This window comes from Hylaeus volcanicus, chromosome 3 (assembly GCF_026283585.1).
Source record: "Hylaeus volcanicus isolate JK05 chromosome 3, UHH_iyHylVolc1.0_haploid, whole genome shotgun sequence".
NCBI classification, from domain to species: domain Eukaryota; kingdom Metazoa; phylum Arthropoda; class Insecta; order Hymenoptera; family Colletidae; genus Hylaeus; species Hylaeus volcanicus.
In genome coordinates this window covers 18,501,174-18,518,118 of record NC_071978.1, presented here as the reverse complement: position 1 = coordinate 18,518,118, position 16,945 = coordinate 18,501,174, and the positions used below count along the sequence as shown (strand labels likewise).

Genomic DNA, 16,945 nt, shown 5'->3' with positions numbered 1-16,945 from the left:
CTCAAAAGAGTTCTCACAGTGTCACGTGTACGAGAATCTATCCAAATTTAGTAAACGGAGGATTGAAATTGTCGTGAAGAAGTTGAATGTAAACTACAGTTTAGGAACACTCTTTTGATCACTTGAAACTCGTAATTATAAAATTGTTAAGATCTCATGGTGTCATGTAAACAAGAACTGCTTCAAGTTTAATTTGTAATATTAGTAAAAATTTGCTACAGGCTACAAGTATTTCACTAAGACTATGTTGTTAGATCTTGATTCTAATATCTTTAGCTAACCGTAAACATTACTTATCGATCGTACTGAAATTTTATTAAACGTTCACTTATGAACTTAACTATTGTCTGCGAGTAAGTAGTACCGTTAAGAGTTATTATATTGTTACTGTTTCCTGCGAGTCGTAGTCACCTGCTGTTTAATTTTCCTTGCGTACTTTCTCACCACATCGTTCGTCTGTGACAGGTATCTTTATAAAGTCGGTGTTGCCAGGAGGGCAAGCCGCAGAAGATGGCCGTTTGCGCGCAGGTGACGAGATTCTGGCAGTGAATGGCCACGTCTGTCACGACTTAACTCACAGAAAGGCCGTTCAGCTCTTCCGCAATATCAAAGCTGGACCAATTGCCTTGCATCTTTGTCGACGTGTAAAAAACAAGGAAGTTCTGTGAGTATAATGATATATTCAACTATATTCAGAAACTCCTGACGAACGAGATCATCTTAAATAGTCTCTACTTCGTATTAGAATTATTAACGACTACTCGATATCTTGTCCTTGCAATCGTGTCATACCAAAAATTGATATAAAAGATTTATTTTTAATATAAAACCGCCGCGTTATAAAATCTGACCCACTTTGCACCAGTTTTCTATTCCATGATTCTTCTTTCTACCAAATATGTATCACCTTTGAAAAATATGAAATAAATAAAAAGGAAAGTCAAGTTTCAATTATGAAGATGGGAGGAGATGCTTCAATGGCGTTTTGTACAGTGCGAGACACGGGTTTTATTTTTATATACAGTGTTCTTATGCATGTTTCGCCCGAATATGCTGACCTGTTCGATCGTACCTTAGCTTTTGCTGTGAAGGCTCGGAACTCTCACTACATTTATTTCATTCATTGTCCTTTCGCCATACTATAATTTTCCCTTCATTTCCCCACCATTTTCTCATCTTTTTCTTATCATTTCTCACTTTTCTTAAACTCATTCTCTTTTCAGCCTATTTCGAATTTCCTTAAGTTTTCGTTCCATATTCCCCATTCATACGCCATTCAGTCTCCATTCAATCTGCTTTCACTTTCTTTTCAATTACCCTCCTCCAGACTCTTTGTAATTCTCATCCCATTTTTCTATTATCTTCTATAAACATGCATTCTGAAAAGTCAATAATGTTGACAAATATTTCAAAATCAACAAAAATGTAAATCTCGGAAGAGCAACAAAGTTGCAAACCAAATTTCTTGCAATGCAACAAAGTTGTAATTTAGAATGGCTTTGAACGCAACAAAGTTGCAAACCGGTAGGCTAAAATTTTGGAAACTTACATTTCTCTAAAGAGTAACAAAGTTGCAAACCAAATTTCTTGCAACGCAACAAAGTTGCAATTTAGAATGGCTTTGAACGCAACAAAGTTGCAAACCGGTAGGCTAAAATTTTGGAAACTTACATTTCTCTAAAGAGCAACAAAATTGCAAATCGAATTACTTAAACGCAACAAAGTTGCAAATAGAATTACATTGAACGCGACAAAGTTGCAAGCCGATGGGTTCGAATTTTGGAAACTTGCTTTTCTCCGAACAACAAAATTGCAAATCGAATTACTTAAACGCAACAAAGTTGCAAATAAAATTATTTTAAACGTAACAAAATTGGAAGTCCCAAATTCACTACAAAGTTGCAAAGCAAAGTACTCTAATGATCATCAAAGTTGCAAAATATATAAAGTAAAGGATTATGGCAATCGCGAAAAACTACAAAGTTAAAATTCGCTAAGTATATAACAAAGCAAAAAATAAAAATAATATAATGGGAAAGTAAATGGGGAAATGATCTCTAGCGAGTGGAATAGGAACGTAAAGAAAATGGGTTGAAAGAAAGAAATTGGAAACTGACAAAGAAATGTCATGGAAGTATTGAGTAAACGGCAGAAATAAAATAGGAAAATTAAAGGAAAATGAGAGGGAAAAGTAATGGAAATGAGAGTATCTTGTGTGTTGCATGTGTAATATAACATTTAATTTTCCATGTATACGAGTTTCGTCCTTTTGTTTATCTGAATTGTTTGGCAATATTTTATTTTTATTCTAACTGCAGTTCGTTCTTTAGGAAAGCAGTTTATTTTTTCACATGCACGAGTTCTATTTTTCCAGAGTTAATTCAAAAGTAACTTTACGTTTCTCAAATACACGTTTGGTAGAATGAAGTTCAAGGAATATGAAGATATTTTTGTTACAAGTTAATGCAACCTTATGTGCACAAAATTTACACACTTAAGCAATCGTCGTGATATGCGTACGAATAGAAAATTTTAATTTGAGATTGAATAGATAAATGTCTATGTTACAGGGCAACGAAGGCTAAGTCGTGCGCAGACCTTTTACTCGTCGACGCATAAGAGAACATTGTACAAGAAGAATTGTAAAAAGGAGAGAAAAACACCGCAACCCCTGTAAAAACAAATGCGGGACCTGTACATACTGTAAATTTGTAAAGTTTCATGATAATAAAATTATTATTTAATAAATTTTCGTCTTTGCCTGTTTTACGCAACATCCTCGCAAAGCAGATCCTGAAGCACCTTAAAAGTACGTCCACTTTATTGTCCTGTATAATAAAAAAAGTCGCATACAATAGATTCACGTTTCTGTAACGCATCTGTATAAAATCTTATAGTCATAATAATAATAATAATAATAATAATAATAATAATTAAAATAATAATCATAATCATGATAATCATGTCAATAATAATATTAATAAAAATAATAATAATAATAATAATAATAATAACCATTTCATAATAAAATTAGTACTACGCAACTGTGATACCGCGATAAATAAATTAATCGAAACAAACATCAAAGATCGAAGATTCGTTCTGATAGACTAGAATCCTAAAACTTCGTACGTAGCGAACGATAAGGTCGCTTAGAGTTGTATCGAAAGAGCACTTTCGGTGGGCAGATTCGTCCACGTTGCCATCCCTTCAGCATGGCGCGGATTTCTGAATAGTTTTTGGATACCTGAAACAAATGATGTATTTTACGTTAGAGGGAGTAGAAAAAATTTTGTTTTCAATTTGAAATTATATGGTAATTAAGGTTACAGCTCAAATGGAAGATGTAACGGAAGTGTCTCTGAGAATTTAAGTCTGAATTTCTTCGGGTACCATTTTGCGATAACTATAAAAGTCATTTTTTGCAACCAAAATTGTGGAGCTCAGGATTTCAAAATTGCAAAAATTTCTTTAAATGTATGTTATATATTTTTTATAACATAGAATTATTCTTCTTATATAGTAAACGAAGTAGTTTTAACATTATTAGGATTTAATTTCAATCAAAATATGGTACTTATATTCCTTTACATTTTATTTCAAATATACAGTACGTGTATTCTGTTACCTTTAATGTTTTAAACAAAAGTGCAAATTATATATTCCAAGAACTAAAGTTACGTAAATTTAAGAAAACAAATTATTTGTGGAAACAACATTACATCATAATCTATTTCATTTCATTCTGGTGGGTATTATTTCTGACAAAAGCAACTTTAGAGCATTTATTGTACATCCTAAATGATCCTATACTTTCACAAATAGTAAATATTCATAACGCATAAAATACTATACATATACAGGAGGTTTCACCTTCAGAATTTCGTCAAAGATCAACTACATTTCCGTGGGAAGCGCGATTTGCACATTCTGAATAGTCAATTAAAAAGATCATTTAAATATCAATGGAGTTGTTAACTTAAAAATTTCAAATTAACCAAAATTATAAATTTATATGAATTCGTTCCACTGCCACAACGAAATCCTAAAAAAGTGTCCCTGATCTTTGTCAGTATTTTAGTACTCTATACAACATTAATTTACAGTACCTGTGTCTCCTTGTGATTTCCAGCTCAACCGGACCTTCTCTTACCGCTTTAAATAATTCGATAACTTCTTGATGCGTGTAGCCGCGCAGGACCTTTCCATTCAAACTCAATATCTCGTCACCTGAAACAGAAAGAAGGAGTCTGATATAGTCGTAGTCCACACAAATACACTATTCAACAGCAATTTAATCATTAATCTATAATACACATTATCAAGTATTATAATATCAGTAATAATCCTACACTGAATTTAATACTTTCAAGTGAAAATAAACACCCTAAGATTATAAGATTATAAATGAGTATGTATATAATCTTTTCGTTCCTTTCATCTCATGGAATGTAAACGACAACTTCCTAATTCTAATAATTAATACAAGTTGCTAATACTTGTAATAACAAATTCTATATTTAATATTAGTACAAAACTTGTATCAATTTTGTTTTCCATCATTATAAATGACCATCCACATAATTTCCTCGATATTATCACCTTATGGACTCCAGAGGCCGAACTTCTAATTATTTAGCCATTTCTATAAACCATTGATCCAAACGAATGAATCATTCTAAAAGAATAATATTTTTCTCAAATCGAGACGTTGCAAAGGTAAAAAAACTCTTAGGATTCTATTTACATAAAACATAGACGGTATATATACACCTAACAGTATATGATATATACTAACTTAACAGTCACGTTGCCAATTAGTCCAGATTTTTGTCAAGAAAGTCTGCAGACTCGTTTTAAAAATCATGGAATATTTTGCTTCCACAAATAACGTAGAATATTTATTTATACATCCTAACAAGCTTTCTCAAAGAAGAAAAATAAACACCGAGTGTCTCTTGGTGGTTCTTTAAACTGGGAAATATTCTTCGAGTCGAAAGGATCCAGAATTCGCGGGGTAAGGGTTGATCGATGCAACTATGAACCGTTTTTACATACTAGTGTCGCTATCGTAGCATTAATATCGAATCGACTATCGCGCACACGCGTATCATCTCGTCTCCTATGCGATTTTTTCACTGCTCCCGTCGCGGTAGGCGGCAACACGTTATATAGACGGGTTTCACGCAACACGTTTCAAGTTTCAACCGATCCCGACGGTTTTTACGAGCACGCGAACGTCCGCGGTTTCCTCGTGCCACTGCACCCTGCATCATGCTCGAATAACGGACCGTCGGTCGTCGCTGTTGCATAAGCGCAGGGGCGATGCATTTCTCGCTGTTGTTAAAAAGACTAAAGATAGGAGCACCAGTAGTAGACACTGTGCTAGTATTTGATATTATGAGTATTTTTTACTTAACTCGAACATTTATTTATATTTACACTATTCAAAATGACGAGACGCATAAATTATTACAAAAAGGTTTGAAGTTAGGGATCTGCATTGAAAATATTGGGGAGCTGGAGTCAACTGGAACGTCTTTAACAAAATAGCTTACTGTAATTTCATTTTATATCTTATCTGCTTTGGTGGTGAGTTTCAATTGTAGCCAGATTATTTGGTATCAAAAGTGCATTATTGATTTAACTTTATACATATTATTAGAATAGAAGTTTTTTAGTAGAATCTTGACGAACGTTTCAAATAACTCCGTATATTATTATTTATAATCATATTTCAGTATTATATCGTAATTATGTTTTATATTATTTTAATTATTTTTATATAAAACAGAGCAATCGCGACTTATAGCGCTGCAAAATCGCGGCAGTCCCGGAGGAAGTTTTCATACTTATCAGAGAAATGCCAATTAATTTCAAACAAAGATTCATAATTGTAAACAAAAATGTATATTTCGGTCAATTTTATTTTAAGATTCATGAAACTCGTACACGATACTAAAAACATGTTGAACTTCCTTTATTACTAAAAAAATAATAATAGAACGTTATAGGTTTAACAAAAAATAAATGTGTATAAAGAAAATAGTTTCATAAAAACATGAACTTAAAGCAAAATTGATTTTTTAATGAATTATTGCACTTACAGCGTCGAGCAGCGATATATCGCTCTTGGCCCTTTTTGGAAATGCAGCATATCGCTCCTTGGAACTCAAAGGGTTAATTACAATAACGCATACTTTCATTTCAAGTAAAAACAGCGTGTACATTGAATACCATTTGTCTTTTATCAAAAAACAAAATCTCTAATCCCCTTTTGTGAAACTCCTTAATGCCTAATAGAGAGACGATTACCCCAACTCCTACCTTTGCGCTACAAAATACACAACGCTAAGTAAAATCTTTCGAAAGACCCCGACTTTCCAAGCGAAAGGATTTAGCGAAGAGTGAACGATAACAATCAGACCGCTGGTCATCCAGCAACCAGAAACTCTTGCATCGACTCATCAAAGTCTCTGACCAAGGTCTTCTAACGAGTCCTTCTCGACGATACGGTTTCCATGGATTAGCAAAAGGAACGCGACGCGAAATCACAGCTAGCCAGCGCGCCCCTGGCATCGAGAGAGAGAACGGTAGAAAATATCTCGCTGACAAAGCTGACAAGTTGGCAAGGTGTCGTCCAGTGGCATGGTACAAAGACGCGAAGCGGGAACCGGTGGTGAGCAAGAAACGAGGCGGAGGGCAAGAAACGAAGCGAACGAAAGGAAGCAAAAAGACGAGACGGGCGGACTGTTTAGAAATGCACGCGACGTTAGGTGTCGGATTAAAGATTCGAGATGTGTCCGTGGCGTCCACGGCGTGAATGCACGAGCGGACGACGACCACGAGTACGTGACGAATCGACACGCTCCTTCCATATTCGCGTCCGCCAAGATTCTGATCCTGAAACAGCGAACTATGTCGATGGAACGAGATCCTCGAGCGATCCCCGCGAGGAATCTGCGACGGATTGCGTCACCTCGGGAGCGGAATAACGATGCGACCGATTACGTCCCAGATACGTAAGCCTGTAAAAGGAGCAGCGGGATCCTAGAGCGTTCGTCCACGTTCAGGCTCGTCTATCACCTCTGTCGTCTCGAGCCTGGTCCATTTTCGTGAAACTATGCGAGGCCGTCGACGGACCAACCCACGAATTGTTGCGTCGCGACTGAATCTCGCGGATTGAATTCCTCTTCGGGGGTCGTAAATATCGAGTTAGCACTAATAGCACGAGGCCGTCGCGTTATGTCGATTGGAGCGCGTCGAATTAACCCTTTCTGTTTTTTTGCTGAATACTCTCGGCCAGAGGCGCGCGGCTAACATTTCGGTTGTTAAGGACGGAGTTCTTTTTTAATTGATTGTTTTATTGAAAACAATGTGAAATACTTGTTGAAAGTTGAAGAATGTCAAGAAATGCAACGGAGGATCGAATAGAGTTAAAATATCTAAATACTATAAAGATAATTCTTAACAAAAACGAATTCCTCAAATTAGTAAAGATAATTAAACATAATATATTGAATAAACTGTAATTAAATTGTAGTTATTGATGTTGTCACTAATAACCTTGTAGTTGATGTGACCTTAAATAAAATAATTGAACAAAGATATATTGAATAGATTGATAAATGAGCCGTTCATTACACACATTGATTAACTTAAGTGATAATTTGTTTAAACCTGACTTATTTAAGTTAATCAATTGTTGGAAAAAATATGTACGCTCATGAGAAAATTACGATTAAATATATGTTTTAAAGTTTAAGCGAAATTAAAGTTTTATTTGTATAAATTGCGTTCTATGTGTGCTGTCCTAACTGAAACATGCAAACGTTTTTTGCCGTTTTGGAAGATTATTAATGACACGAGAAAAATATTTTAAAGGAATTCCAGCTACGGTTTATGAAATAGCAAGGAAGTTTTGGGGGTTCTTCGCAGAGAATTCAACACGATGACACGATGTAAAGTAAGATAAAGCACGCCGATGAGAAGATAAGACCAGAGGAGACCTAGATCACTCCCTAAAGTGTATAGCGCTTGGGTTCATCTCAGGTCTCATCTTCCTACAAGCATATTTTGCAGTATTTAGAAACAAATTGGCAATTTAAACAACTTTTGACGATTTTTAATAAGCACTTAATAATGGTACAAGAATTAATAGTCAGGAAATTCATCATGACCAACAGCGTTGACTGAAAAGTTAATAAACTTAACTGATAAAGTTCGTACATAGAATTGATTCTTTTCAAATTGTGGAACATATTCAGCATCCTGAAACCGTTGATAATATTTCATTAAAAAACGAAATGATCGAAAAGGATCCACAGCCTTTTAGTGATTAAACGAAATCACAAGTATACACATTTATTAGGGGTACCAAAAAGTAATGTCGTTTCTGCGGCTGTCAGTACTTGTTTATCATTTATCAATTCAACGTATATCAATTGATCTTTATCGATCAGGTATTGAAAATTTGCACATTAGATAGGAAAAGATTGTCGATAACAAGAACCATTACATAATTGATTAAAAATAAAAACTTGTTACAAATTTATTTGTTTGAATTTAATATAAAAGAAACGATATTACTTTTTAGTCACCTTCTTATTGAATTTACTTTTACAAGCTTCATCAAAAACGATTACATAATTGATTAAAAATAAAAACTTGTTATAAATTTATTTGTTTGAATTGAATATAAAAGAAACGATATTACTTTTTGGTCACCTTCTTATTGAATTTACTTTTACAAGCTTCATCAAGAACGATTACATAATTAATTAAAATTAAAAACTTGTTATAAATTTATTTGTTTGAATTTAATGTAAAAGAAACGATATGACTTTCTGGTCACCTTACTTATTGAATTTACTTTTACAAGCTTCATCAAGAACGATTACATAATTAATTAAAATTAAAAACTTGTTATAAATTTATTTGTTTGAATTTAATGTAAAAGAAACGATATTACTTTCTGGTCACCTTACTTATTGAATTTACTTTTACAAGCTTCATCCTTAGAAACTTTCCACCCTAAATATGCATTGATTACAAATAAAAATTTATTTAACTTTACCTTGAAACAGCGACTTCGAGACGTCAGCTTGGCCACCAGGGAACACCCTCCTGACGAAAATCCCCATTTCCCCCCGAGGACTGTCCCTGCCACCCACGACACTGAAGCCAAGACTTGGTTTGCCGTAGCCTTTCTCGAATTTGGCGATGTGCCTCGTCAGATATTGTTGCTGCTCCGTGCTGGACTCGAGACTATTTTCCGCGCTCTTTCGTTCCTTGGTCACGCAGGAAAGCGGTAGGAAGTCCGGCCTTTTCGTCGATTGAATGCTCTCCTCGGCGGACTTGCTCGATTTTTCCAGCTGCGCGCCTTGCTGCGTCTGACCGTCGATCAACGACAGGTTGGAAAGATTCTTCGCGTTTTCCAGGTACTCGTACTCCCCAGGTAATGTCGGCGGGCTGACGTATACCTGCGGCACCGTCTCCTCGTAGGCGGTAATTAAACGTATCTTGTTATTGGTGAAGGATTTTAGGAAATCCTGGACCTCCTCCAGGGTCTCCAGAGTTCTCAGCTCCTTACCCTCCACCTCGACGATCTCGTCGCCGAGCCTGAGTCTGCCGTCTCTGCGCAGAATTCATTTTTTTGAGCGATAGAAAATTGTTGAGGATTCTAGTCACGAATTATTAATTAACTTATTATTAATCATAATTATTATATATAATGACGAAGAACGCGAAAACATATTTTTTATGGCTTATGGATAGGGTTACCAAATGTAGTCTTTTGAGAGGTGACGAAATAAGCAAATCAAATTACCGAACCTCACTTATTGTTTGACGTTCACTATTTATATTACTCACGATTACTGTGTTCGATGAATATTTATTCTGAACCGTGATTCTTATTAATATTTAATCGAAGACTGAATGTTACCATATGCAATCTAAATATTCAATTAATTCGGAGATGTACATATTTAATGCATTTTAAAGTTTCAGATTATTATACCAATATTTTTCGAGAAAGTAACATTTACGAACATGAAAAGTTGAGAAAAAGTAATCGTGAGATATTTATCTATAGTTTAATATCTATCGATTGGACCAACTAAATATTAATTTCTGACAATAGTTAAATTAATTATTAACAATATATATTGTTAAAACAATGTTCATGAATATGATTTTGCTGGAATATTAATGTTTCGCGAAATATTTCCTCGATGGATCCAACGAGCTTTCGAATCGACAGTCAGGCGGTTGTTGTTTGCCTTTGCCCCACTCTTCTTCGATAGCGAGCCGCAGGTCGCAACCCTCGATCGACACAGGTACACGAGGGGTCATTCTTCGACGATCCTTCGACGATCACGCGATCGCGTCTCGCGTCCCTCCTATTTTCCCTTAGTTATCGTAGCTTGGTATTGGTTGTGGGTACCTTAGTTTGGTTTGGTTAGTTTTAAGGCATGCGTGTACGAGTGTCTCCTCTGTCAAATAATTATTAATCATTTGTTCAATTCTTTTGGTTGTTCGTAGGTCCATATTGGACTCGCAACATTGTTCTCCACTTCGGTCACTATTACTTGATGTAAAAAGTGAAGTGACCAACTGTGTAACTGGACAGAAAGGTCAGTTGCCGTCCTCCTGGTGGATCTGTATTCGAGAGGAAGAGAATCGGCTCCTCCGGATCGGTTCTCTACTCCCTGTATCCCGTCTGGTGTAGTCCAGGCTCCCGGCGCAGTGCAACAAGTCCAAAGCGCAGTGAGACGGGTGCAAGTCGGGTCCGTCGTGGCTCCCAGATGGGTGCAGGCTGTGGAGGACTGGTTCGGAGGCGTCGGTCGTCTTCCTCTCGAGTCCAGATCCATCAAGAGGAAACGGAACTGACTCAGTAAGTCCAGTTTCATAGTCGCGTCGTGTCGCGATCTCAATTTAGCTTCACCCTCTTAGTTCAAATAATTATTTGGCAGAGTCAGACTTAGACTTTGGAAATCGAAGGGAATTTTGTTTTCCTTTGTTTTTCATAGTTTCGTACTTAGTATTAAGCTCGTTGACTCTATGTAGAGTATGCATCTACGTATGTATACTCTATGTAGAGGGAGATCGAAGGAACTTTGATTCCTTCTATCTTCGGGTCTCCAGTCGCAGCAACCTCCACGTGGTGAGACCTGGTAATCGGTATTATTCGTGACGAACAATCCTTCGTCGCGAATAATATCGAGCTAATGGCTGCGAACTTGTAATAAGATCTTTAGATATAAAAAGTGCAAAAGTGTACAGTTCAAAAGTGTACAGTTCAAAAATGTAAAGTGTAAAGTGAAATTAGATTTAGATTAGCAGGTACAACACCGAGGAACCATGGCTGTTACTAGTGGTCCGTAAAAGAACAAAGTATCCAGTACATAATTAGTTTCCAAAAAAATTCATTTTTCACAGTGTGAAAAAATGATTGAAGTATCAAACAATTACACCCAACATTTTACAAATAGCAACAGCCACCATAAGCCATTCTGAAGAACTAAGATAAACCCAATGACCAACTCCAATCCTTCTCTTATTAAAGTCACAAGCTCTCACCGAATTCATTAAATCACCTATACCACCTACCTGTGCGCTATCCCGTCGTTCTCCAACTGTACAACGACGTACCGCAGTTCTCCTAATCGTTGCTGCGCCAATCGAATTCCCAAACTTTCCTTGGGATCTCTCTTGTGTAGCTGCACCATTCGGCATCGTCTAACCCTCTTCGGCGGTTGAATGATGTCGCTGAGGAACCTGGTCTTGTCCTGCTGCAGTCTCATCCGATGCTGCGAAATGCCTAATAGCTTGGGGGAGGCCTGCAAACCGCTCATCCCGTTTCCGCATACGGGGAACTGGGAATTCATCGCGGCGTCGTCGTATGTCTGATGAATGCTGGGCAGCATTCTGCCTGAATTGCTCTGATGCCACCTGAGTCCATCGATGCCCTCGTTCAAATCGGAACTTCCCGCTCTAACATCCGAATCGGAGCTCTCCCTCGTCCTGGGATCGTGACCGTTCTCGTGATCCTGGCACTCGCTAGGCGTGGAGCTCCTTATGGGCTTCTCCAGCTCGGAGTCCACGACGCTGCTGGTGTCCGAGCTATCGGTGCACTTCAGGCTCAGTCCCTCGTTCTCTGAAGCAGCAGCGGACTCTCCTCTGGGTCCGTCGCTGTCGTAGCCCGATTCGTTAGAGCTCACGTAATGAGACGAGAGCCTCTGTTCGCCGCTGGGCGCGGAATTCCGCCGGTGGTTCCTGAGCGTAGCCACCATGTCAAGGTCCACGTTCAACGACGACGTTTCGGAAAACCTGGACTCGTTCGTCCTTCCCGAGAAGTCCACTCTGTCCTGGCTGGGATCAGCGTGGTGAACGGTGCAGTTCCCTCGAAGGGACATCGGACTGCTGTCGTACGAGCTGTAGCAACCGGTGTCTTCTTGCTGGAAGTTGTCGTCGATCCTCTCCAAGTGGACGGGATTCAGGCTGTACCTGTCTTGCTCGCACCTGCTCGAGTTCTTGCGGAATTCCGCGTACGAGTTTCGCCCAGACTTCGAGGTCGAGGGCTCCTGACACTTGCCTGGGCTTCCTCTGGCCAGATTGCTGGTCCTGGTGCGTCGTCGTCCTAGCGTCGTCGTGCCGGTGTACGAGTCCTCTATCTTCAGGGTAGGGAAGTGCTCCTCGGAGGCGGTCTTGAACAGTCGTTCGTCTTTCGACACGAACGTGCTATGACGTTCCTCGGGCAGGACGGAGAGCTTCGATCGTAGGAAAGCGTAGGGGAAGCTGGACTTCTTCGTTTCTTTGAAGTCGCAGCTGCTGCTTTTTCGCATGGGTGAATCGGTCCTTGATTGGCTGAAATCGCAGGAATTGAAGCTAGTCATCGAGGGAGCTCCTAGGGGATAGAGAGTCGCGGACACGTCGCTGATGTGGTCGTCGAAGACGTCGTCGTCCTGGTGCGCCAGATCGTCGCAGGACACGGTCTTGTCCTTGCGATTGGAGATCTGGAGATCGATACCTTCCGAGGGATCGTCTCCTTTCACGTAGGTCGGACTGGTGTTGAGCTGACTGGTGCTGCAGCTCCTGAATAGATTCTCCTTCTCGCAGCTTTTCAGCCTGTCGTCAACGTTTTGCGACCTTCTGTTGCTTCTAGCGGAATTTAACATCCCCGTAGAACCCATGCGGATGAAGAAGGACTTGAAGGGTGATGGTGATCGGTGAAACGTTCCCGGTATTCTCTTTTCCGATTTAGAGTCTGATTTTAGGTCTGGCAGTGTTTTATCCATCTTGGAGGTTAGGTTGTTGTTGTTGCTGGTTGTACAGTTGTTGTTGTTGTTGGTTCCGGTGTCGGAACTTTCGGAAATGGAGCAGATCGTCTCGCGGGAACCAGCCCGCCGGAACGAATCTATCTTCTTGCTCATCCTGCGTCCCCAGACTCCGAAACTCGAGCCTGAAACAGGTACAAGTGCGTTGATTAGGAAAGATCATCTTAGTGGTTTCTTTAATTCTTTGCTATGGTAACATTTTATGTTACTAATAGGAGTTTTGAAATTGTTGAACAGTCTTTCTATTAAAAGGTAAATAATGGAACGCGAGCACTTGTATAAGGAACAATTATATTTAGTGAAAATTAGATACAAAATGATGAAGAATTAGAAAAATTTTTAATTGACTGAGCGCTCTTAATAACGTATGCTTCCGCAGACCGTAGATCGTCGATTGACTAGTCAAATCATACAACGTATAGCTCGTTACCGTTGAAAATCGTCATCTTTAATGTTTTCGTACAACGGTCTGTTCCTTTGTTGTTTACGCACATCGATAACACACACACACACACACACACACACACACACACACACACACACACATCTTCCTTTCCGCATTATACAATGCTAATATATATATGGTACATATATTTTCAACAAGGAGCAATTACCTTTTTTATAGATTCGAGCTTTCATTGTTCATTTCTTAAATTTGTTATAAACATTTTTCGATACTTTTAGGAAAATGAAATTTTATGATTTTAGTCTTAAACTATATAAGTCAGTACATCGCCCTGAGGTTGACGATTAAATATAATTCATGATACCAAATGAAGTTGAGAATCGAAGTGTACATGCAACAACTGTGACATTCTAATTTTTTACGAAGGAAGATTCCTCAATGATGAGATGTAACTCAATATATACTTCAGAACCAGAACGAATAAATATAATCTATGGAAGCTGATGCAATTGAGTATCAAGAACGTGTAGAAACTATGCCAGTCTAGTCTTCTGCGAAGGAAGATCCCTCGATGGGGATTAACATTTCAATGTATACTTTTGATCTTGATCGAATAATTAAGATCTATAAAAGCCGATAGAATTGAGTATCAAGAACATGTAGTAACTATGACAGTCTAGCCTTTTATAAAGGAAGGTCAGTTCTTCCTCACTAGTGATATCTATCTCAACATGTCCTTCGGAACCTGAATCGATAAATACAGTTCATAGGAATTAATTAAATTACCTGTGAACCTATTTTAAAAAAGAATACGCGAAAGTTCCGGAACAAATTAATAGAATTTATAGAAGCTAATGAAGATGAGTACCATAGTGTATATATAAATTATGTTATCTAACTCGATATCCTGATACTGAACAAAGAAGAATCCTTGGGAGTAAATGCATGCAGTATTATATCACGGTTTATGTATGAGCTATGACATTCTAGTTTTCTAGGAAAGAAGGCAAGCCACTTGATGATGCCCACTCCATACATCTTCCTAAGTCCAAATAAATAAATAAACTAAACAGAGGATCTAAAAGATTCAAATACCATAGTAGATTTATTAATGTAGGCATTCGAATTCCTTAGTAATGCTACCTAACTCAATACCATAATGGCCTGTTCAACCTAACCAAACAACCAGAATCAACGAAAATTAATAGGGTCGATTACACCATACCACATATACCAACAATAAATGCTAGTTTTCCAAGGAGAAATTCCCAAGAACTCCAGCAGCTATCCAACGGGAACAGTATCGCATCACGAACACTTAATAGTGGCTGGCAGGCTCTTTAACGATGCTACCTAACTGAATATCCTAATCTTCTTCCCAACCTAATCAAATAACTACGATCCACAGAAAGTAATACACTCGAGTACCAACAAATTCTAATTTTCTCAGAAAAATTTCCCGAAAATTCCAGGAGTTACCCGATAGGAAGAGTGTCGCGCGGAGGACACCTAATAGTGATCTATAAGGGAGTCAGACGAAAGACGCAGACACGAAACATTTCCCGGAATCCAAACGACTCCGCAGGGCTTCAGCTGCACGCGTTCCAATAAGGAGGTAGAAGAAGAGTCGGTTGGAAGAGATACCGGGCCATCTCGTAGTACGAAAAACCACCCGGCGGCATCCGCGTTCGCGGTCGACATATGGTCGCCCCCAGGAACGGTCGTTGAGGAACTCGAGCAACAGAGACGGGCTGCCTCGAGCGGTGGTTCCGCGTATTTTGGGACTACTTTTTCGAGGTGTCACCCCGGTTAACGGGGCCGGGCCATTCGCTCCTATACGATGGCGAACGATTGTCAGGCCGCTCAGGTATCGGGTACACGTGTTTTGCGATAACGCACGCGGCAACACGCACGACAGACGGACTACCGGGTTGCGATATGGCCTCGTTAAGCCGACACGTAATGTCAACTCACGCGGACGCGTTCGCGTAATTGTTTATACGTCGGCGCTGCGACGTGAATGATAGGGGCAACAAGATGATTTATTTTGGTAAATTATTGTGCATCGAATAGAAAGAATTTATGTTATATTTAATCATTTGGAGGAGATGTCTTATTACATTAATGATTCTGAACAAATACGAGTTTTAAACATGTGCATAAGGGTGTTTGATAGGGGTAACGAAGTGATTTAGTTTGGAGTAAGTACCATTTTATATTAATGTTTCTGTACAAATACGCGTATCTCATTGTACAGACGTTTCTGAATTTATATAAGTTTCAAACACTATTGTAAGAGCGTTTCACAAAAAAAAAACCATGGTGATTTAGTTTGAAAAATTATTGTGTATGAAATAAAAGAGAATTTATTCAATGTATATAAATTTGGTGTAGGTATCTTTTTATATTAAAGTTTTTGAGCAAATATGAATATTAGACACGAGTGCGAAGGTGTTTAACAAAAAGAACAAAGTAACTTATTTTGGTAAATTATTGTGCATCGAATGGAAGAAAATCTTAAAGGAAGGTATTTTTGTATAATGATATTTCGTAGCATGCACGAATTTTAAATACACATGTTTAAGAGAGTTTTGTTGTTCATTGTTTAAATTCTCTTCAAGTATTTATACAGGTCTAATAAGACAAATGCATAAATCATGTAAAGATTGAGACACATTGGCATTGTAATACAAATATCTTAAGTGAACAGGCAATAGATATGATTAATAACGTTTATTAACCTGTATTAACTTATTAAGATGAGGACTTTCCGAACAGGTGTCACAACCTTGCCAATAAGTAATAAGAATAAATTTGAAAGATATGGAAACAAAATAAAAATATACTTATTTTCAAACACCCACCCCTAACACTGTTTTTTTTTTTTACGAAAAATAGTAAGAAGAGTCGATGTATCTGAAAAATACATCTGGTCCCACTTTAGGCAAAAGTGCAATTGCACATTGCAGATGCATCGTAGCACTCTTGAAAGAAATAAGATCATGAAAAGATCTGTCTTGTAGCATTAAACTGTTCTATCAGTTCCTTTCATCTCTAACGAAACAGGAACAATCTCAATTGCATGACGTACTCTGCACACAAAATTAACTTCCTGATGTTCGCGTAAGGCAATGAAAGATGATTAGTAACTACAGTTAGATTAGTAACTGTCGAGCTTCCTGATCTACAGTTGCATTGT

At 38.0% G+C, this 16,945-nt stretch overlaps 2 protein-coding genes across 6 annotated transcripts in view; one reads left to right on the top strand and one right to left on the bottom strand.

Moving 5' to 3' along the window:
• The window catches only part of LOC128873196 (inaD-like protein), an 88,529-nt gene extending 85,760 nt beyond the window's left edge, over positions 1-2,769 (top strand). For both annotated transcript variants that reach the window (XM_054116580.1, XM_054116579.1), the window contains 2 exons: positions 466-664; positions 2,571-2,769. In XM_054116580.1, the coding sequence (XP_053972555.1) occupies positions 466-664; positions 2,571-2,619 (248 nt within the window). In that variant the 3' untranslated portion in view covers positions 2,620-2,769. The remainder of the gene's footprint in view (positions 1-465; positions 665-2,570) is intronic.
• A 34-nt stretch (positions 2,770-2,803) lies between these two features.
• Positions 2,804-16,945, bottom strand: part of LOC128873194 (dentin sialophosphoprotein-like) — a 172,130-nt gene continuing 157,988 nt past the window's right edge. For all 4 annotated transcript variants that reach the window (XM_054116577.1, XM_054116576.1, XM_054116575.1 and 1 more), the window contains 4 exons: positions 11,614-13,465; positions 9,077-9,636; positions 4,110-4,230; positions 2,804-3,247 (listed from right to left, as the gene is read on the bottom strand). In XM_054116577.1, the coding sequence (XP_053972552.1) occupies positions 3,211-3,247; positions 4,110-4,230; positions 9,077-9,636; positions 11,614-13,465 (2,570 nt within the window). In that variant the 3' untranslated portion in view covers positions 2,804-3,210. The remainder of the gene's footprint in view (positions 3,248-4,109; positions 4,231-9,076; positions 9,637-11,613; positions 13,466-16,945) is intronic.